At 43.8% G+C, this 24,019-nt stretch overlaps 1 protein-coding gene across 1 annotated transcript in view; it reads right to left on the bottom strand.

Moving 5' to 3' along the window:
- MAT1A (methionine adenosyltransferase 1A) overlaps positions 1-24,019 on the bottom strand; it is a 49,776-nt gene that overhangs the window by 24,959 nt on the left and 798 nt on the right. Inside the window, exon 2 of the mRNA XM_069980700.1 lies at positions 3,089-3,166. Within this exon, the coding sequence (XP_069836801.1) occupies positions 3,089-3,166 (78 nt within the window). The remainder of the gene's footprint in view (positions 1-3,088; positions 3,167-24,019) is intronic.

Genomic DNA, 24,019 nt, shown 5'->3' with positions numbered 1-24,019 from the left:
CGCCTTGCGGCGGGCCCTGGTGAAAATCAGCGGCCCCTTACACTCCGCTCCCTGGTGAGGTTAATACCATTGCTAGTGATGGTCCAGTGGATCCACGACTCCAGGCGTTACATTGATCACAACACAGGGACATTTTAAAGTGTCACTGTCTTTATAGCTTTAAAATCTAAATTAACAAGAGATGTGATATAACTTAATGTTTTAAAAATATGAAGATATAGGGGGACATTTACGAAATGTCCGACCGAGGCATATGCCAGGGAGAAGGTGCAGATTTGCCCCTTTTCCCTAGCATATGTGGTGTAGATTTAGTACGCCGGCCGGATTCGCTGAGAGGCGTATGGAGGGGGCGGAACGGGGGGCGCGGACTCAGAGTCCGCACGATTTATCATTTTTAACACTAAAAGATACGCCGAAAACCTACTCCACCTTTCAGGTGGCGTAGGTTTTCGGCTGTGCAGTCTGCCTCTATATAAATCTCCGTAGCGCCGGAGATGCGGGGACATTTATAAGTCCGGCGTAAAAAACGCCGGACTTAATAAATGTCCCCCCTTGTATGCACAGTGCAAAAGCAACATTAGGAGGTAGGGTTCAATGCTGGGAGCTGTGCCCTGAATGTCAGCCAGGAAGCGATAAGGATAAGTAGGGGAGTGAAGAGCCCTCAGTACTTTAGGATCTGGGAATGACACTTTTCACTAGAGAATAAAAACATTTTTCATTTTTCTGACAGATTCCCTTTAAGGGTGCCTTCACATGTACCGGATCCGCAGCGGACTTCGCGCTGCAGGTTTGCAGTGAAATCTGCTGCGTATCCTGGTTTAGTGAAGTTCTATGGGGTCACATACCTGCAGCAGAATTTTGCTCTGCTGTGGATATGTGACGCGGCCCCTCTAACCCCCACCGCCCTGGCCCGGAGCATACATTACCTGCTCGGCGCCGCGGCTGTGTGAGGCTCCCGGCTCCCCTCGCTCCTCATTAGCCAATTAGTGCACGGAGCTTCACAGCCGCGGCGCTGAGCAGGTAATGTATGCTCCGGGCCGGAGGCAGCCCTGGAGCATACATCACTTGCTCCAGGTTCCTGCTTACTTTGGAGCCTCCCGGCATCTTCCGGCGGTCAGCCAATCAACGCACTGACCGCCGGTAGATGCTGGGAGGCCCCGAAGCAAGCAGGAGCCCAGAGAAGGTGATGTATGCTCTGGACCGGGCAGGGGCGGTCAGAGACTGAGACTGCAAAGGGCCCCTGTGCAAAAATGTGTTTGGGCCCCCATAACCTACTTGTTTCTCCACCTTTCTGCCTTAAAGGCGCACAGAAATGTACGCCCGGGTATCCGGTACATGTGTCCTGGTTTTTTGGGAGGGCCCTACAGCGCAGCACAGATGCCAGGGCCCACTAAAGGACTGTACTGTAGTCTGTGCAGGCCCCAGTGTGGGACTGGGGTACCTGTGGACCACCAATAGAACTGATCATGGGGGAAACCCAAATAAAGAACCCATCAGAAGCGACATGCTGACCTGGTCCCATCCTGCACTGATGTATCTGTGACCACAACTCCCGGAATAACAGTAACTACAACTCGCAAAATGCCTTACACTTATGAAGCTCTCAAAGAATGCTGGGAGTTGTACTTGTCTGCTCATTTGTACTTCAAATCCCAGCATATCCTAAGGGCTGCAAACTCAGTAAATGCTGGGAGTTGTAGTGTTTGCAGCTGTTGTACTTGGAGGGTCCAGGGTGCATTGTACACTGGATGCTGTGGGGGGGATCACAATATATACAGCTCAGAGTGTGACCCCAGAACTGCACTAATAGGGAATAGAACACATGGGCCCTTAATCACTGTTGGGGCACAGGTGGGATACATGTACTGTATGTGGCTGCACAGGTGGGATACATGTACTGTATGTGGCTGCTTAGGGGGAAGATGAAAGAGAAAAACAACCATGCTGCAGGGGGGAGGGGCACAGTTATTGGAAAAAAAGGCATAAACTTACCATCAAACATCAGCATCAGAGGGTGGGGGGCTCTGTGCTTTCTCTTACACAGTCCACCCTCTATCCTACAACTTCCAGCAGCCTGACAGACACACTGACAATAATCACTCACTGTCAGGGCTGCTGCTGTTGCTCCTCTTCACAGCCCTGTCCCTGGCAGCCATAACCCTGCAGGATCCCTCCAGCCCCTGTCACACGCATGCTCTCTGTACTCTCCTTCTCACACAAGGTATGTAGGACAGTGAAGTACAGGAGGGGCTGTCAGCAGCAGAAGCGTGCAGGAGGAGAGGTGGAGAGAGGAGAACCAGCCCCAGCCGGGCACAGCATCCAGTCACTAAGTAAGCCCCACAGGAGCAGGGGGCCCATACTTCCCGGGTACTGATACCGCCTGGGGGCCCACTACAGACATGTGCCATGCTGAGCTGACACTTTAGAGTCTGAGCCTGGTGGGCCCCTGTGCAGCTGAACAGGCTGCGCAAGTGATAAGTCCGCCTCTGGGGCCGGGGCTGTGGGCAGCGGGGGTTAAAGGGGCCGGGTTACATATCTGCAGAGGAATGAAATTTCCTCTGCGTATATGTAACCCCATAGACCTTCACAGTACCAGGATCCTCAGCAGATTTCACTGCAAACCGATCCGGTACGTATGAAGGCACCCTTAAGGCAGCTTCACAAGTACCATATGGCAGCGGATTTTCTGCTGCGGATCCGCAGCAGATTTAACTAAATAAATGAACACAGGATTAAATCCGCACTGATTAGATGGTCCGCACTGATCCGCAGCAGATTTGATGATGCAGATTTGACGCTGTTTTCATTTATTTAGCCAGATCTGCTGCAGATCCGCTGCAATATGGTACGCGTGAAGCTACCCTTACATAGGATAAATGTGCAGTAAACAAATATGTGGCAATTTTATGATAATATTATGGATCAATGAACAGAGAGATGTTTTACCAAATTGGTAGGATATTTGCTCTGTATAAATGTTATACCAAATTAACAAGTAGCTTTGGAGAGTGGGGTTTCCATCAGGATGAAATGTTCATAACTGACCTGGTATCCTACAGCTAAGTTTTTTTTTATCAGTGCTCCTTACCACATGCGACCTTGGCATCCGGATCTTGTTTTAAATGGGCATCTAGGACAGCATCACTTATCTGATCACAGATCTTGTCTGCCAAAAAAGAAAGGAAAAAATTCTTAAACTGGGTTTTTAAAAATTTGTCAAAGTGGTCATGCCTGCAAACACACTATTATAATTTTATTAAGAACGGCCCTTCTTTTCACTAAAAAGATCGTCTGTTGTTAATTAAATCAATACATTTTCATTGATACTAATGCAACAACGGCCATAGTATACACTATGGCCCTTGTTGAACTGGGGCCGCAGAAAATAATGTGCTCGTCTATTTTATATGGCCGCAGTTCAGCGAACAGAAGCCGCAGAAAATAGTTGTACATACAATGTAAAGTACTGTGGCGGACATACTTTACATTGTATTTAATGTTTTAGTGGATTGCAGGCACATCCAAAGGTACCTGCAATGCAAAAAAAAAATAAAAAAGAATATGTTCCTGTGGCCAATATGGCAATATCGGCCACAGCAACATATAAAACAGTGACTGTTGTTTGACACTGTCAACACCGGCTGTGCCAAATAACGGCCGTTGTTTTACATCATGTGAACATCACCTAAACTTGTAGAAATGAAAATAGATAGACTATGATATAAAAGAATTTTGGGGCCATGGTCACACACAGTATTTGGCTCAGTATTTTTTCAATTAAAACCAGGAGTGGATTGAAAACACAGGAAGGCTATAGTATTTCCACCAGTCTTTTGGTCAGTCTTGTTTTAAAGAAAAAACAGAAGTGGATTGAAAACAGAAACTGCAAATCTTTCCATTATAAGTTTACCCAGTCAGTTTCACTCCTGGTTTTAGTTGAAAAAAAGACTGACCAAAACACTGATGGAAACAGTACATGTGAACATAGCCAAACTGTTAAAATCTTTTCATTATAATTTCCACTTATAGAAAATCCAGGCAAAATACTCTGTGTAAACAAAGCCTAAGGCACTGTTAACACGGAGTAAAACTGGCGTAATTCCACGGCTTAGAATGGCGCCAGTCTCCGTGCCATAATGACAGTCTATGGGAGGCTTGTGCACCCCCTCTATCAGCGCTGAAGAATGGACATGTCCATTCTTTAGCGCAGAGAGACGCAAAGAGAGGAGGCGCTTGAGCCTTCCATAGACTGTAATTATGACACAGGCTGAAGGGATTCTGCGGTGGAGAGATTTGCTCCGTATTAAGGAGCTTTAATGTTTTGCCAAAATTTTAAGGTCTGAATTAGCACGCTATAGAAAGCAATTGTATTTTAATAGGTGGTATAGGACTGAAAAACATGGCTACTATCTTCAAGCCCTATTCCCTTGCAATACCAGACATCGCTAGTGGGATAAAAATAATATTTCACATTATAAAATTGATCATTAAAATAATAATAAATCTAAGGCTGGGTTCACGCTGTGTTTTTGCAGTCTGTATAAACATACAGTTTATGGGGAAAAACAGATGCAAAAATAGAGGTGATAGAGCACAATCTGTTTGGATCCATTTTTCTATTGACCTCCATTATGCTTTTTTTTTCGTGGTTGACCATGTTTTTGTGTACATTAAAAGTAACCATTTAAAAACTGATACATTAAGCGAATTGCAAAAACGCAGTGTGAACCAAGCCTAAGAATGAGAATAAATGCTAAGGCATGCATGCTATAAAAAAAAAGCATTTTGCTTTAGTCCCCGTTCCCACTGAGCAAAAGTAGCGGAATTCCGCGACGGAATTGTCCGCCGCGGAATGCAGTTAGCCTCCCGCTCATAATGGGAGTCTATGGGAGGCGCACGCTCCTGCTCTGGACGCGCTGAAGAATGAACATGTTCATTCTTCAGCGCGTACACAGCAGGAGTGCTCGCCTCCCATAGACTCCCATTATGAGCGGGAGGCTAACGGCATTCCGCGGCGGACAATTCCGTCGCGGAATTCCACTACTTTTGCTCAGTGGGAATGGGGCCTTACTCCTCCTTACCACTAATATATTCTTGTCTCTTGTGATAACATGATAGATTAGTAAAGCAAAAGTTGATTCAGGTGTCCTTTTTCCCTAGAGTACTAGGAACTACTGCCAGAACTTAAAACATGGAATGTTTTTATGAAAGAGATGAAGAACTATATCTATTTATAAACCCATCTCTTTTTACATAACCTCTAGTGCCAATTACTCACATAGGTCACACTACATGCTAACACAGTGACCTAAGGTATTACAGGCTCCAGTGAAACATGATCACAATTTTTATGTATTAAACAGATTTACTTGTTCATTTATGATATGGAATTGTCAGGTAAAGAACCAGGGAGATGGCAATCATTACCTCCACAATCAATGTACTAGAACAAGTTCTTGTCTATAAGCCGCCGTTTTTATAAATCCCGAACGATGTAATGAGCACAGCTCATAGCTAAGGGTCCTTGTACACTAAGGAAATCATGCAGCTAACGCAGATTCTGATGCTTGTTCCGTAGGTCCCATAGGCTCCATTCTATGGTCAGGCGGATTCCGTCGTCCACCAAAAGAATTGACATGTCAATTCTTTGGGCAAATGGCTGAATCTGCCCCAGGGCCGGGACAAAGAGTTTTGGTGCCCTAGGCAGAGAAGGCAAATGGTGCCTCCACACAAATCCCAGCATGAACTGAATGCCTGTGACAACACTACAAATCCCAGCATGTACTGACAGCTAGCCTGTGACAACACTACAACTCCCAGTATGTACTGACAGCCTGTGACAACACTACAAATCCCAGCATGTACTGGCAGCTAGCCTATGACAACCCTACAACTCCCAGCATGTACTGGCAGCTAGCCTGTGACAACACTACAACTCCCAGTATGTACTGACAGCCCGTGACAACACTACAAATCCCAGCATGTACTGACAGCTAGCCTGTGACAACACTACAACTCCCAGTATGTACTGACAGCCTGTGACAACACTACAAATCCCAGCATGTACTGGTAGCTAGCCTATGACAACCCTACAACTCCCAGCATGTACTGGCAGCTAGCCTGTGACAACACTACAACTCCCAGTATGTTCTGACAGCCTGTGACAACACTACAACTCCCAGCATGTACTGACAGCCTGTGACAACACTACAACTCCCAGTATGTACTGACAGCCCGTGACAACACTACAAATCCCAGCATGTTCTGACAGCTAGCCTGTGACAACACTACAACTCCCAGTATGTACTGACAGCCTGTGACAACACTACAAATCCCAGCATGTACTGACAGACAGCCTATGGCATAGCAGTGATCAGTGTGTACAATCACACTATTGTATGTAAAAGTCCCCCAAAGGGACTTCTAATGTGTAAAAAAAAAAAGTTAAAAACACCAATACACTACCCCAAAGCCACTCCCCCAATAAAAGTTGAAATCACCCCCCTTATCCCATTATATAAATAAAACATATAAAAATAAATAAATAAATAAACATATAATATACCGTAGCGTGCGTAATTGTCCAATCTATTAAAATATAACAAGCGTCATGGCGAACGGCGTAGACGAAAAGAGGGAAAAAAGTGCGCGGATTACCGATTTGATGTTACATTATATATAAAAATAAATTAATAAAAAGTGATCAAAACGTCCGATCTTCACAAATATGGTATTAATAAAAACTAGAGATCATGGCGGAAAAAATGACACCCCATACAGCCCCGTAGGTGAAAAAAATAAAACAGTTATAAGCGTCACAATAGGCCCATTTTATTAATAATGAATTGGCAAAAAAAAGGATTTCATAAAAAAAAAAAATGTATAACATTAGAGAATCTGTGTAACCTGCATGTGGTTGTGTTCGGACTGACCTATAGAATAATGGTACCATGTCGATTTTACCATATAGTGCATTACATAGACACAGGAACCCCCCAAAAGTTACCATATTGCATTCTTTTTTACGATTTCACCTATTTATATCTTCATAAATAATAATTTTGGAATTCCATCATACATGTTATGGTAAAATGAAAGATGCCATTACAAAGTACAACTATTCCTGTAAAAAACAAGCACTTACATGGGTTGTAGATAGAAAACTGAAAGTGCTAGAGCTCTTAGAAGGGGAGGAGGGAAAAATGAAAGCGCAAAGATCAAAATTTGCGTGGTCCACTGGGTCATTTTGGGCCGGGTCCTCGAAGGGTTAAGGAAGCTGCATACATCTTTTCAGCACCTGCAGATCCTCTGTCCTCCTCCTTCTCACCATCACCACGCTCTCCCCCTCCTCCTCTGCAGGGACAGCAGACTGAAAGCCATGAGGTGACGGGAGAGGCGGTGAGACCTCCACACAGCACAGGGGAGGGAGCAGGACCCCCAGACTGCAGCCTACTGAGAAGAACAGGTCTGTAAAAGTCTGTTCTTCTCACGAAGCATTGCAGTGTACAGGCAGCAGTACGGGGCCCCTTTCTGTGAGTCACCTGGCCCGGGCCCCTTACAGCACCACTCCCAGCAATACTACCTGCCCTGATGGCGGCCCTGACTACAGTGCAAGGCGGGCGGGTGAGCGGGGGGGCAGGATGGATTGGTAAGTAAATTAATTACTTACCCATCCAGACTGCGCCCCCTGTCGGTTTGCGCCCTAGGCCACCGCCTACCCCTGCCCACTCTTTGTCCCGGCCCTGATCTGCCCGAGCCTAGAATGGAGTCTTTTGGATGGGCGGAGAGTCAAGTGGAAGCGCACACAGAATTTTCGGTATGTTAAACCGTGTGATTTCCGTAGTGTGCAAGGGCCCTTAAAATGAGGAGATTTGCACACAGCATGTGTCACTGTGAAATAGCTGCCTTCAATTTAGACCATCAATTCTGTTTACTCTAATAGTGTGTTTACACAGAGAGATTTATCTGACAGATCTTTGAAGCCAAAGCCAGGAACTGACTTTAAACAGGGGGCAAAGGTAATAAAGGAAAGACTAAGATTTTTCCTCTTTTCAAATCTATTCTTGGCTTTAGCTTCAAAGATCTGTCAGATAAATATCTCTGTGTAAACACACCATTAGAAGTGGATGGTTTTTAATTATGTCCCCCAATGGCTCAAATTTACTTTTGCACCTAACACAATTCTGGTGCATATTATACCATAAAAACAGTTTTATATGACTTTATTTATGTCATATATATGACTTCCACATTGATGGGGCGTTCACACGTACAGGATTCGCAGAAGATCTGCAGGTATCAGAAAAGATTATCCAGGCAGGTACTGCAGTAATGGCCAGATGATCTTTAGCGCCACTGAGTTCTGATGTGGGCGCATTTGTGTGCGCCCGCATCAAAACTCCCTACTGCACCACTGTGTGCACTGACAGGGTTTTCTGCGTCTGCTATTCAATGAATAGTGGCCACAGAAAACCAACAAGTCAGTTTTGTATGGCGCCACTAGAGATCCCAGCCGAGGCGTATACTATGTGTATACGCTCTGGCTGGGATTCCATAGACGGCAAGGTAACGTATATTTTCGTATTAATCATGGCTGTTGTTGCAATCAGCAACAACAGACGCTCTTTTACAAAATACACTTTGTGTGAACATGGAAGTTGCAGATTCAAAATAAATCTGCTGCGAATCTGCAGTATTTGCATATGCATTTAGACACTTTTTAACCCCTTAAGGACAGAGCCTGAAATGGCCTTAATGACAGAGACAAATTTTATGAATATGACCAGTGTCACTTTATTCATTAATAACTTCGGGATGCTTTTACCTATCCGGCTGATTCTGAGAATGTTTTCTCGTGACATATTGTACTTTACATTTCTGGTAGATTGGAGTCGATACTCAGAACGAATCTTTATGAAAAAACCCCAAATAATGTGAAAAAAATTGAAAAAATGCATTTTTCCAACTTTTTTTTCCAAATTTTTTTGCTTATACCGAAAGTGGTTATACCACATAAATTATATATTAAATAGCATTAGCAACATGTCTAATTTATGTTGGCAGCATTTATTAAACGATCTTTCATTTTTTTTAGACAATAGGAAGCTTAAAACATTAGCAGCAAATTTCCAAATTTTCAGTAAAATTTCAAAATCAGATATTTTTAGGGACCTGTTCAGGTTAAAAGTGTATTTGAGGGGCCTGTATGTTAGAAAGCCCCACAAAGCACCCCATTTCAGAAACTGCACCCCCCACACTCTGCAAATGCATATCCAGAAAGTGTTTTAACCCTTTAGGGGAGTCACAGAAATAAAAGCCAAGTGTGTAAGAAATTAGAAAATTTTTATTTTCTGTGCAGAGATTTTATTGTAATCCAATATTTTTCATAATTATAAACCTATTACCAGAGAAATGCACCCCAATAATTATTGCCCCGTTTCTGCAGTTTATAGAAATACCCCATATGTGGCCCTATTGCACTATTTGACGCAACCACAAGCCTCAGATATAAAGGAGCGCCTAGTGAATTTCAATGCCTCCGTTATATTTGGTCATTTTTGACTGTACCACTTCAGGTTGGCAGAGGCTCTGGGGTGCCAAAACCTAAAAAACACCCCTAAAGGGACACCATTTAGAAAACTGCACCCCTCAAGGAATGTAACAAGGGGTGCGGTGAGCATTTGGACCCCACAGGTGCTTCACAGATTTTCCGAACAATATGGCGTGAAAAAAGAAAAAAAAAATTTTTACACTAAAACGTTGTTCTAGCCTTCAATTTTTCATTTTCTTAAAGGGATAAGAGGAAAAAAAAGACACAAAATGTGTAGCGCAGTTTCTCCCGAGTACGGAAACACCCCACATGTGACGATAAAGTGCCAAGGGGGCGCAGGACGAGCCTCCAAAGGGAAGGAGCGCCAATTGGCTTTTGGAAGCTGAATTTCACTCGAAAGGATTTCAAGGGCCATGTCGCATTTACAAAGCGATCGTTCTGCCAAAACACTGGAAACCCCCCACAAGTGACCCCATTCTGGAAACTACACCCCTCAAGGAATCTAACAAGGGGTGCAGTGAGCATATGGACCCCACTGGTGATGGGCACAAATGTGGAACAATGTGACGTGAAAGGGAAAATTTTCATTCTTTCACTTTCATGGCACAAATGTGCCCGTCATCATGGGGTCCATATCCTCACTGCACCCCTTGTTAGATTCCCTGAGGGATGCAGTTTCCAGAATGGGGTCACTTGTGGGGGTTTCCAGTGTTTTGGCAGCACAAGGGCTCTGTAAATGCGACATGGCGTTCATCATCCATTCTAGCCAATTCCAACCTCCAAAATCCAAATGGCGCTCCTTCCCTTCGGAGTGTTTTTTACATGTTTTTTTTTTACAGTAAGTATAAAAAAACCTACGCCAACAAAGGCGTTGCTGATAAATGCCGCACTTATGTGCGGCACTTATCAGCAGACCGTGGCAGTAGGATATAGAAAAAAAACACCCTACGCCAAAAAGGAGGAGTTGATGATTAGCAGCGCACTTTTGTGCGATGCTGATCAACACTCAGCGGCGATGGGGTGCGGAAAATAGAAAAAAAAAATTTGGAAAAAAAAAAAAAAACTTTTTCTACATTCTGAACATCCCTGTAGCTGCTGATAAGTGTATTACACATATCAGGCGCTAGAGGGCAGCAGAGCGCAAAATCCAGAGAAAGACGAGGCTGGAGCCGAAAAAAGCCGATGGGGACCGCCGGAAAGAGCCGAAGACCAAATGAGAAGACGGAGGACGCCGCAAACCCGGAAGACGCCGATCAGGACCCCGGGACAGGTGAGTAATGTACAAATACCTGCTCTGGACCCCTCAGCTACCTAGCTGAGGGGTCCAGAGCAGGTATTTACTATTTTGGGGGACTCTGATCGCCGCGCCACCGGCCCGATCGCCGTGAACGGCCGGCCGGTGGCACCGTGACCACCATTACTTTTTACAGTAATGGGGTCGGTGCCGTCCTCGGACAGCACCGACCGCCATTTTTTTCCGGCTCATCGGGTCACCGATGACCCGGAAAGGTTCCGATCGCCGCTATTGGCTGATCTGAATTGATCAGCCAATAGCGGCGATCGTAAGCACGGGGGGTGTTAACCACCCCCCGTGCCGAGAAGCTAAGATGGCCTGTTATGATTTATAGCAGGCCATCTTCCCCGATCGCTGTGTGCGAACACGCAGCGATCGGGGAAACATCGGGCGTAAATTTACGCCCTGATGCGCTAGTACCAGGGCGCGAGGGCGTAAGTTTACGCCCGATGTCGTTAAGGGGTTAAACACTTGTGTATTCTAGTCTAGTTTATTCAAAATTTTGATAACTTAAAGAGGTGTTCCAAGATTTTTATGTTTTTTTCAAAAATCATCTAACATTATTGCCTAAGTCAAGAAAAACCTCCCCACATCCATTTTTCTTCTCTATCAGCTTCTCCAGAGAGGAAAAAGCTCTTTTTATATCTTGTATTGTTTGTTTACAAGCTGCTGTGTCTATTTACTTACACAGCACACCTAGTGGCCAGAGTTGGAATTGCAGTGTATAACGAGCTAATCAAATACCTCATGTGCTGCAGCCTCAGGCTTTCTAAGGGTACTATTACACGGAACGATAATCGGCCGAATTGGCCCGATTCGGTCGATTATCGCTCCGTGTAATAAATGCAACGATCAGCCGATGACAACGATCATCGGCTGATCGTTGATATAGGTTAGACCCTATTTTCGTCGGGCGCCGACCGCACACCGCTGCGTGTAATAGCGGTGCGTGGCCGGCGACTAACGGTATACATTACCCATCCACGTTCCAGGGCTGCTCCTGCCGTCTGCTTCTCCCGGGGTCCCGCGCGCGCTCTAGCTTTACAGAGGCCTGTCAGCTGATAGGCCGCTCAGCCAATCACAGGCCGCGGCGGTCCCGGCCTGTGATTGGCTAAACAGCCTACCAGCTGACAGGCCGCTGTGAAGCTAGAGTGCGCACGGGACCCCGGGAGAAGCGGACGGCAGGAGCAGCCCTAGAACGTGGATGGGTAATGTATGCCAGTTTAGCAAGGGCTGCAAGGACATCGGTAACGATGTCTTTGCAGCTCTTGTCAAACGATTATCGGGCCGTGTAATAGGCCCAGTAAACGAACAACGATCTAGCAGATCGCTGCTCGTTTACAGTTATTATCGGGCCCTGCTAGGCTAGGTTCACACTATGTATCTGTGCAGCTGTATTGCGGGCTGTAAATCATCGGCCGTATTTTTCTGGTTCATGCGTACGCTGGAAAGTATACGATATACGGCTGCACAGTGCACACTATGTATGAGCCTACAGTCCGATCGTAAACGGACCCGTAAAAAATGAACAAGACCATTGTTTGCGGCTGAAACTGTGCAAATTCACGTCCGTGGATTGACAGGCGGTCCGTACGGAGTACTTCAAAAATAGCCGGCAATAATGTTGAATGCCGATGCCTCTAATAGTTAATATATTAAATTAATAAAACACATTTTCTTTGTAATAAAGTCCCTTTCGTTGTTCAATAATTTAATTCTAACGAATCCATCATTGTGCAATTGTATATACTGTTAAAATAAATAGATATATAAATAAATGTATATTTATATATATATTTATTTTTTGACAGTATATTTAATTGCACAATGATGGATTTGTTAGAATTAAATTATTGAACAGTAATAAAATCACAACAAAAATGTGTTTTATTAATTAAATATTAATTAGTACAGAAAGCTCCATTAAGCCGTTAATTCATATTCCCGGTAAATAGAGCATTCTGTACTAATCAACACTTAACTTTAATTAAAACATCAAATGTTTCTTCTAATTATGTTATCACAATAGCATTATTAGAAGAAACATTTAGAATTATATGTGCGCTCAGCTGATTGGCTCAGCACACATATAATTAGCGGGTCCGCAGCACAGTGACTTTATTGTGCTGCGGACCAGCGAAGAGGACACATTGGGGTGAGTATAAAGTTCTCCCCACCCCCTCCCCAGCACTGCACCCATCCCAGTAAGGAAGGGGGGTCACTTAACCCCTTTCTTGCTGGGATGGGTGCAGTCTGACATCAGTCTGGCCCCCAAGGGGTTAAGTAGGATGCAATACATCCTCCCTTAACCCCTTGGGGGCCAGACTGTAAGCAGCGATCTGTAAAGATGCTGCATACTGTAAGGAGCACAACACCGCTCACAATGATGGGTGTTGTGCTCCTGTTTGTGTGTTTTTTGTGTGTTTCTCCCTTTTTGTTTTTCAAATATCGGTATCCTGTGGATTACGTTGGATTCGGTAGACTACGTCGATGACCAGCGGTTGTTTGGTGTTTTTTTTTAATAAAATGGTCAATGAAGGGTGTGGGGGTGTTTTTATTTGAATAAAAAAAAATTTTCACTTGTGTCTTGTCTTTATTTCTTTACTTTATAGACTTAGTAGTGGAAGCCGTCTAATAGACGGAATCCATTACTAAGTCGGGGCCTAGTGTTAGCCGGTATAAAATGGCTAACACTAACCCCCCATTATTACCCCAGTACCCAATGCCACCAGGGGTACTGGGAAGAGCTGGGTGCCAGTGGTCCCGGAGCGTCAAAATTGGCGCTCCTGGACTGGAGCGGCAGCAGGCTGGATTTAGGCTGGGGAGGGCCTAAACCAATGGCTCTTCCCACCCTGGTGTTACCAGGCTGCTGTCGCTTGGTTTTTAACCCGGCTGGTTATAAAAATAGGGGGGAACCTATGCGTTTTTTTTATTATTTATTTATTTAAAAAAAAAAGGTGTCCCCCCCTATTTTTATAACCAGCCGGGTTAAAAACCAAGCTACAGCAGTCTGGTAACACCAGGGTGGGAAGAGCCATTGGTTTAGGCCCTCCCCAGCCTAAATCTTACCAGCCTGTTGCCGCCATAGTCCAGGAGCGCCAATTTTGATGCTCCGGGACCACTGGCACCCGGCTCTTCCCAGTACCTCTGGTGGCATTGGGTACTGGGGTAATAATGGGGGGTTAGTGTTAGCCATTTTATACCGGCTAACACTAGGCCCCGACTTAGTAATGGATTCCGTCTATTAGACGGCTTCCACTACTAAGTCTATAAAGTAAAGAAATAAAGACAAGACACAAGTGGAAAAAAATTTTTTATTCAAATAAAAACACCCCCACACCCCTCATTGACCATTTTATTTAAAAAAAAACACCAAACAATCACTGGTCATCGACGTAGTCCAGCGAATCCGATGTAATCCACAGGATACCGATATTTGAAAAACAAAAAGGGAGAAACACACAAAAAACACACAAACAGGAGCACAACACCCATCATTGTGAGCGGTGTTGTGCACCTTACAGTATGCAGCATCTTTACAGATCGCTGCTTACAGTCGGGCCCCCAAGGGGTTAAGGGAGGATGTATTGCATCCCCCTTAACCCCTTGGGGGCCAGACTGATGTAAGACTGCACCCATCCCAGCAAGAAAGGGGTTAAGTGACCCCCCTTCCTTACTGGGATGGGTGCAGTGCTGGGGAGGGGGTGGGGAGAACTTTATACTCACCCCGATGTGTCCTCTTCGCTGGTCCGCAGCACAATGAAGTGACTGTACTGCGGACCGGCTCTTTATATGTGCGCTGAGCCGATCAGCCAATCAGCTGAGCGCACATATAATTCTAAATGTTTCTTCCAATAATGCTATTGTGATAACATAATTAGAAGAAACATTTGATGTTTTAATTAAAGTAAAGTGTTGATTAGTACAGAATGCTCTATTTACCAGCAATATGAATTAACAGCTTAATGGAGCTTCCTGTACTAATTAATATTTAATTAATAAAACACATTTTTGTTGTAATAAAATCAGTTTTGTTGTTCAATAATTTAATTTAAACGAATCCATACTTGTGCAATTAAATATACTGTAAAAAAATAAATATATATATAAATATACATTTATTTATATATATATTTATTTTAACAGTATATTTAATAGCAAAATGATGGATTCGTTTAAATTTAATTATTGAACAACGAAAGGGACTTTATTATAACGAAAATATGTTTTATTAATTAAATATATTAACCATGAGAGGCATCGGCATTACTGCAGAGGATGGCAAACCCCGGTAATAGCGATTCCTGTAAACTGTGTTCCCTGCTTTCCCAGATGCATCCAGAGGTGTTTGCATCACTTTCTAAATATTTTATTTGTTATTTTTAGTTGAACCAGATTTCCAAGTAAATGACCGTATGTTTTCAGCCGCATGTCTATTTTTCCCACGGCCATAGTTTCAGCCGCACATTTCCAGCCACATAAAAAATACAGCCGCACAGATACATAGTGTGAACATAGCCTAATGGTGCGTTTACACAGAGAGATTTATCTGACAGATTTTTGAAGCCAAAGCCAGGAACAGACTATAAACAGGGTGCAGGTCATAAAGGAAAGACTGAGATTCCCTGTCTTTTTAAGTCCATTCCTGACTTTGGCTTCCAAAATTAGTCAGATAAATCTGCTTGTGTAAATGCAGCATTATGGTCCTTTTACACGAAACGATTGATCGTTCATTTTTGCACGATAACGATCGAATTCGAACGATAATCATACGTGTAAACACAGCGAACGATCAAACGACGAGTGAGAAATCGTTCATTTTGATCTTTCAACATGTTCTCAAATTATCGTTGGTCGTTCGCAAAAAATTCGCAGATCGTTCCGTGTAAACATTCTTTCAACGATTTCACCTATGCGTGAGATGCTTAAACAATCGCAAAACAATCGCATAACGATTTTTCCTTACGATGTATCGTTCCGTCAAAACGCTGATCGTTATAAAAAAAATATTGTTCATTCAAAATCGTTAATCGTGCAATCGGGCGAATTATCGCTCCGTGTAAAAGTACCATTACTTAACCAAAATAAAATCATATCGAATTCTAACATTATAATGAACTGACTTATGCTGCGTTTACACGGAGCAATAATTCGCCCGATCGTACGATTAACGATATCAAAAGAATGATTTTTTTTAGAACAATCAGCATTTAGATGGAACGATATATCGTACAGAAAAATTGTTTTGCGATCGCTTAAGCCTATCTCGCACATAGGTAAAATTGGTGAACGACTGTTTACACGGAACGATCTCCGAGTTTTTTGGGAACGACGATTTTAGAACATGTTGGATCGTTATCGTGCAAATTCACACGATAATCGTTCCGTTAAAATGCAGCATTAAATATATATATATATATATATATCTTTTCTATTTTTCTATTTTATTTATTTATTAAGAATTAGATCTATTTTGTGGACTATTTTCATTCTGCTTCACCAACCTCTGCCTATGGCACAGTGCAGTGGCGTAGCCACCGCTGTCGCAGCGGTCGCTGCCGCTACTAAGGGGGGGCCCGCGAGGCCCCCCTTTGCCACCGCACTGCCCCCTCCCATTCCCTTTTTGTGACCGCAAGATCACAACAGGGAGGCAGGGACGAGCCCCCGGCTGACGCGCGGCTCCCAGGCTCCCGGATCTGTCCGGTCCCGTCCCCAGCAGCAAACACTAGTGACCTCTGTGTGCGCCAGGGAAGTACTTCTGGCACAGCGAGCGTCTATATCAAGTGCGCACTGTGCTGGAAGTAACATCCCTGGCGCACACTGAGCTCATTGTTGTGTGCTGCCAGGGACAGGACACAGCCGGGAGCCGTACGTCAGCCATTAGCCAGACCGGAGGACAGGAGGAGAGAAACACGGCGGGGGAGCGAGTTGTCAGGTGAGTTTTTTTGTTTTTGTTTTTTTGCACAGACTGGGGGCATCTGCATCTATAAGGGGGGATACATGGGGGCATCTATAAGGGGGATACATGGGGGGCATCTATTAGGGGGATACATGGGGTCATCTATAAGGGGGATACATGGGGGACTATCTATAAGGGGGATACATTGGGGCTATCTATAAGGGGGATACATGGTGGCCATTTATAAGGGGGGATACATGGTGGCCATCTATAAGGGGGGATACATGGGGGTCATCTATAAGGGGCAGATACATGGGGGCTATCTATAAGGGGGATACATGAGGGCCATCTATAAGGGGGAAACATTGGGGATAACATGGGGGCCATCTATAAGGGGGATAACATGGGGGCCATCTATAAGGGAGATAACATGGGGGCCATCTATAGGGGGGATAACATGGGGGCCATCTATAAGGGGGATAAAATGGGGCCATCTATAGGGGGGATAACATGGGGGCCATCTATAAGGGGGATAACATGGGGGCCATCTATAAGGGGGATAACATGGGAGCCATCTATAGGGGGATAACATGGGGGCCATCTATAAGGGGGATAACATAGGGGCCATCTTTTAGGGGGATAACATGGGGGCCATCTATAAGAGGGATAACATGGGGTCCATCTATAAGGGGGATAACATGGGGGCCATCTATAAGGGGGATAACATGGGGGCCATCTATAAGGGGGATAACATGGGGCCATCTATAAGGGGGATAACACGGGGGGCCATCTATAAGGAGGATAACATGCAGGGGGGCATCTATAAAGGGGACTACACGGGGGGTGTATGCAATAGGGCATGTATTATAGTGGACCACACAGAGGGGGGGCATATACTTCAAGGGGATCACATAGTGTCAGTCTACTCACTAAATGAGGGTGTAAAGGGACCAGTACAGATGTGCAGTTAGTAGAGAGATGAGGATGGTGCCAGAGTGAGGAGCCTAATATGTCTGGCAGATTCTGTGGATTTGTGGCTCGGAGAAGTTTTCATAATGGCCCAGGGCAGATGGAGAAGAAAATGAAAAGGGAAGATCCTCGATCAGAGAAGACATCGCCTGTGAGTTACCTGATATAACTGCACTGTAATGTATATAGTGTACAGAGCCTGTGTAGAGCTGGGTAGCTCTATATGACTGTATCAGATGATAGTAATATGTGTACAGTGGGTTATTCAGTAGAAGCGGTGGTGTTAGTCAGTATATGGCGGTATTAGGGTAGCTTCACACGTATGGACTCGAAGCGTTAATAATGCTCCGAGTCGGCTAGGTCCTGGCAAATCACTTTCACTACATACACACAGCGGTCTGAACGCCCGCTGCGTGTATGTAATTCTGCCGTCCGCTTAACCCCTTCAGCTGCCGCCCGGCTCCCGCTCTGTATACATTACCTGTCCTCGCTGCACAGAGTCCCAGCATACTGCTCTCCCGCCCGGCTGCGGGCTGGCAACACACTGATTGGCCGGGCGGGAGAGCAGTACGCCGGGACCCCGTGCGGCGAGGACAAGTAATGTATACAGAGCGGGAGCGGAGCGGGAGCCGGGCGGCTGCTGAAGGGGTTTAGCGGCCGGCAGAATTACATACACGCAGCGGTCATTCAGACCGCTATGTGTATGTAGTGAAAGTGATCTGCCAGGACCTAGCCGACTCACAGCGTTATTAACGCTGCGAGTCGGTACGTGTGAAGCTACCCTTAGTCAGTATGTGGTGACAGTCAGTATGTGGCAGTGTTAGTTAGTATGTGGCGGTGTTAGTCAGTATGTGGCGGTGTTAGTCAGTATGTGGCGGTAATATTTGTTACTTGTAATCTGGTACTGTGTTTTATTGGATTTAGTATACTGGATTCGGTCGGTAACAATATGGTGGTGATGGTAGTGGTTGTGGTGGTAATATTTCCTACTTGTGTACTGGTATTATTGGTCTCAGTATACAGGATCTGGTTAGTGACAGTATGGCAGTAATATGTATGGTGATAATATTTCCTATATACTGGTATTATTGGTAATATATATATATATATTTTTTATTTATTTATTTTTTTTTTTACTGTGGCAAATAGATATGATTTTATTTTGGTTAGGTAAGAAATGTATACAAATATCCATGGCAGTTGTAGGTATAGAGTCAATAGGAATTGTCAAAAGAGCATTATTTTCTTTGAAAATGTATCTGAATCAGGAGGACAATAGTCCAGAAAAGTGTTCTGCCACACATAAATCATCTCCCATAATGAATATCAATGCTGCTTGGCTGGCTAGCACTGTTCTAGCCTAAAAGCATTGAGCTTTTTTATGGGGATGGAGGGACACTGTGGCTGCATGTGTAGAAGCCAGGAGAGTGCCCTTTGATAAAGCAGATGCAGCTAGCATGAGTCGTGTGTGTGTGTGTGTAGGGGGTAAGGGGTGGGTTAGGACGGGGGAGGAGATGATTTCTATGTGAAAAAAACACTGTTGTGACAGAATGAAAAGATGCACAAGCTATCAGAACTAGGGATGGTCCGAACCCGCCGAGGTTCGGGTTCGGCTGAACCTGAACGCTCGGCATCAGATTCCCGCTGTCTGCCCGCTCCGTGCAGCGGGCAAATACAGCGGGAGGACCGCCTGGAAAACTGGGATACAGCCTATGGCTATGGCTGTATCCCAGTTTTCCAGGCGTTCCTCCCGCTGGATCCGCCCGCTGCACAGAGCGGGCAGACAGCGGTAATCATTGCGGAGGGTTCGAGTTCGTACGAACCCCGTCCGAACCAGGTTCGGACCATCCCTAATCAGAACGGCAACACCACAGACACACACAGCATTCCCCCTCTCAGAATGAATCTCAATGCTGATAGTCTAGAAGGGATTCGGCCTGCCAAGCAGCATTGATATTCCCTCTGGGGACAGTGTGGCTGTCTGTGCTGCTGCCAAGAGTATGACACTACTGTGACCTGACTGACTAAAATCAAGCCCCTCCATCTTCACATGTCAACCTCACCCTGGAGCTGCACAGCCTAGTGTGTAGCCAATCAGGCTTAAGTGCTTTGCAGCCAAGGGAGAGGCTGACGCAAGTGCAGGAAAACTCAGTGCAGCTGACATCACAGGACCGGAAGCAGAGAGGATCCGGAACGTCACAGGAAGACAGAAGATGGGGAGCAGTCAAATCAGGTGACCGGCCCAGTGATCTTATCTAATGATAGGTAAGTATATTAGAAAAGGGTTAACCTTGGTTATTTACTAATACAAAAAAAATCACTTTTCCCCGGAAAACCCCTTTAATATACAAAAAGGATTTCAAGCTTTGCAGGGTTATGCATGTGGACGAATAATGCATTTTGGCATGAGGCTGGGTTTACACACTGTATATTTCAGTCAGTATTTGGTCAGTATTTTGCAACCTCAACCCGGAGTGGATTGAAAACACAGAAAGGATCTGTTCACACAATGGTGAAATTGAGTGGATGGCCGCCATATAACAGTAAATAACTGCCATTATTTCAATACATGCCGTTGTTTTCAAATAACAGCAAATATTTGTCATTAAATGCCGGCCATCCACTCAATTTTAACTTTGTGTGAACAGAGCCTTTCTGTGTTTTCAATCCACTTCTGGTTTTGGTTGCAATATGAGGACCACAATACTGACTGAAATATACGTAGTGTGAACCCAGCCTTAGGCTATGTTCACACAACGTATTTTTTCATATTTCTACTGCCGTTGTTGCCAATTGCAACAACGGCCGTGGTTAATACGAAAAAATATGTTGGCTTGCTGTCTATAGGATCCCTGCCGGAGCATATACACATAATATACGCTCCGGCCGGGATCCCTCGCAGCACCCCAAAGAATTGACATGTCAGTTTTCTGTGACGGCTATTCAGTAAATAGCGGCCCCAGAAGACCCTGTCAGTTCAAACAATAGAGCAAACGGCTCCGGCTGTACGCTCTATTGTGTGCTGTGGGGAGTTTTGATGCGCCCAGTACTGCAGTGCCGGCCTGGATGATCGTTTCATAGACCGGCCGGGTCACGGAACGGCCGGTCTAATATGAGGTCTGAACATATACACCAAATAAACTACCAGATCATAGTCAAAATTCATATATTTTATTGAACCAAACATTATTAAAAATACATAAAAAAGGAAACAACACTCCAGTACTTGATCGTATAACTTGCGTGGTGGGTATATGTATATTAAATATATAGCATCAATCAGATTTCATTCAATGAGAGAGCATACTACAGTATTAAATAAATAAATAATGGGGGGGGGGCATGTATTACAATCTATTAGGAAATGCAGATATCACAAAAAGTAACAACAAATAGTATAATACCGATGTCCTTAATGCATACTCCTGCCAGCCCCCAACTCCCAATTATTCGTACATCACATACACTTATGCTCCTATTGCACCTTACCCATCATGTAAACGCAGAGGTCTGAACATAGCCTGATACTGTATACTGTGGCTAATTTGGTTAACTAAAACTGGATTCAATAAATAATAAAACGAAAGCTCTCAGACTACTGGAACAAAATAGTAGGAAAGCATTAATAAGCAGAAGAATAGAGAAAAGCAAAAATTACAACAGAGAGAATGGTTGCCAGTTTGCCACTGCAAGTAAAAATAACCCAGGAATATTCTTTACTTAAAATATGTAAATAATAAGTATGGTTTTGTCCCCTCAAAAACAATCTGGTTGTAATAGTGAAGGGGGATGAGTAAAATGCCAATCTACTAAATATTTACATAGGCAATTCTATAACTGATGACATAAACAGGGATAATGTAAATTCTCTATTAACTCTAACCTGCTTCACCCAGGAAAGAGTGTGGTGCTGCTATAAAAATATTTAAAAACTCAAAGTTAGGGTTCATCATGTAGTTTCACATTAATTAAAGGAGAAGTCCGGCAAAATTTTTTATTAAAGTTTTGTATTGACCCCCAAAAGTTATACAAATCACCAATATACACTTACTACGGGAAATGCTTATAAAGTGTTTTTTTCCCTGCCCTTACTACTGCATCAAGGCTTCACTTCATGGATAAAATGGTAATGTCACGACCCGACTCCCAGAGCTGTCCGGGCTGTGGCTGCTGGAGAGAATGATGGCAGGGGGATACTGAGGGACACAGGGCATTAGGATACTGAGGGACACTGAGTATCCCTCAGCCATCATCCTCTCCAGCAGCTATAGCCTGCACAGCTCTGGGAGTCGGGTCGTGACATCACCATTTTATACAGAAAGTGAAGCCTTGATGCAGTAATAAATGCAGGGAAAAAAGCACTTTATATGCATTTTCCGTAATAAGTGTATATTGGTGATTTTTATAACTTTTGGGGGGGGCAATACAATGCATTAATCAAATTTTTTGCTGGACTTCTCCTTTAAATGTTGAGTGTTCGGATTCAGAAACGTTGCTGAACCAAAGGTTTTTGTGAAGTTAGCTTAACACTACTGAAGATCTGAAAGTGTAATAGGGCCCTTAACCATGCCCTAAAGTATTGTTTGACAAAATGCTGTCTAAGGCTATGTTAAACTACGTAAAACAATGGCCGTTGTTTTCAACGGCCGGAATTTTGCAGTCAAAACAACGGCCGTAGAATTACGAGCATACGGGCTGGTCGTGAAACAACGATCGGTTTAATTTTGCTTCCTAGCATGCTTTTAAGTGGTATGAAACAGGTCATCTACTTTAAATACTGCACCCAGCCCGAGAAACCACTCAGAACATTTTTTACATCAAAATCAAGTTTAATTCGGCAGATATAAGTTTAATTCGGCAGAAATAATTGACATGTTCATTTTTCACGGGGACGTATATACAACAGCCGTTCTCTGATACGTAGTGTGCATTCAACGGCCGTAGTTACATTACATTGCAGTTATAAAAGGGAACCTCAAAACAACGGCCGTAGTTTTACGGCACGGACTACGGCCGTTGTTTTACGTAGTGTGAATATAGCCTGAAAATTAGCAACCTTTCTCAACCTGATAAGAGCAGATATAGGAGCACAGTTTTGATGAATCTACAGATTTTGGACTAGCTTTGGTATTATGTAACCCAGTGTCCTTGCTGAATAGGCAGTGCAGGACAGCAAACAAACACCACAAAACGTGTGTGTCCTTGAGTATATCATTTTAGTGTTCCTCACCAACGTAATTACAAATATACTAAGCATTTCACAACAGGTTACGTTACAAAATCCCTAATAGATAGCAGCAAAGATTTGTCTTTCAATTGCAATCATGCAGTTGTATTTATGAGGCTCCTCTAATGAGGCATCACATAAACATATATATATATATATATACATAAGGAACACTAAAATACTGCATGGTATAGTTCTCAAAGTAAAAGTAAGATGTCATTGGTAGCCCCTACCAAAAATAAATTAAGATCTAAAATGAATCTTTTTAAATGTAGTTGTATTAGTTATCGAAGAACTGAGATGGTCTGGAAATTCACCTCCTGTTTTATCAGTGTCAGATTACCATGTCTCCCTGCTGCCTGTTTACATTAGCTAATTTTTTTAAGTAGAAGATCAACAGGACTGCATAGAGAATTATTATTAGGTTATAAATGACAAACAATTCTATCTCCAATATAATAAAGAAGATGATAAAATATTGAGAATATTGAATCTTGACTACTTGAGAAAGGCCTCCCTTTAATTAGAGGCTGAAACGCGTTGCGCCAGTTATTTTCTTTCTTATGATCATGTTACTCAGTGGGTTGTGACTATGGTGTTCTGTGCTCTGGTATACCGGCTGTCTTTTCGAGCACAACATCCACCTTCTTCCCTACATCTGTGCTGACCCTCCAAGAGGAGTGTGTTTCCCTATAATCCATAGAGGGATATTGTTCCAACAATACTAGGTTGTGGGATGAATATGGTGCTTCATATTATCCCTTTCAACAGCTAGGACAGCAGAGGTTGTATCATGTTGCCTTTAAAAAACTATATTCTGTCAACTGCAATACAAAACAATTGAACAAGGTACAGTGTCCCTCAACACTGCAACATAGCTTTCATTTATTAGTCACCTCAACTCTTTCCCAGTCAACTTATCCATTAATTCTTCCTTTTAATAATATATGTTATATACATGGTTATGCCATATAGTATATTTTTAAGGGGTACCCAATAAAGACACTGTATGTTGTTGGCCTTTGTAAAAGGATACAATATGACTTTGATTTCCCACTCCAAACCTTAGTTCTTACTTTT

This window comes from Dendropsophus ebraccatus, chromosome 8, assembly GCF_027789765.1.
Source record: "Dendropsophus ebraccatus isolate aDenEbr1 chromosome 8, aDenEbr1.pat, whole genome shotgun sequence".
In the NCBI taxonomy this organism is placed as follows: domain Eukaryota; kingdom Metazoa; phylum Chordata; class Amphibia; order Anura; family Hylidae; genus Dendropsophus; species Dendropsophus ebraccatus.
Note: the sequence above shows the minus strand (reverse complement) of the source record. Positions and strands in the feature narration are given on the sequence as shown.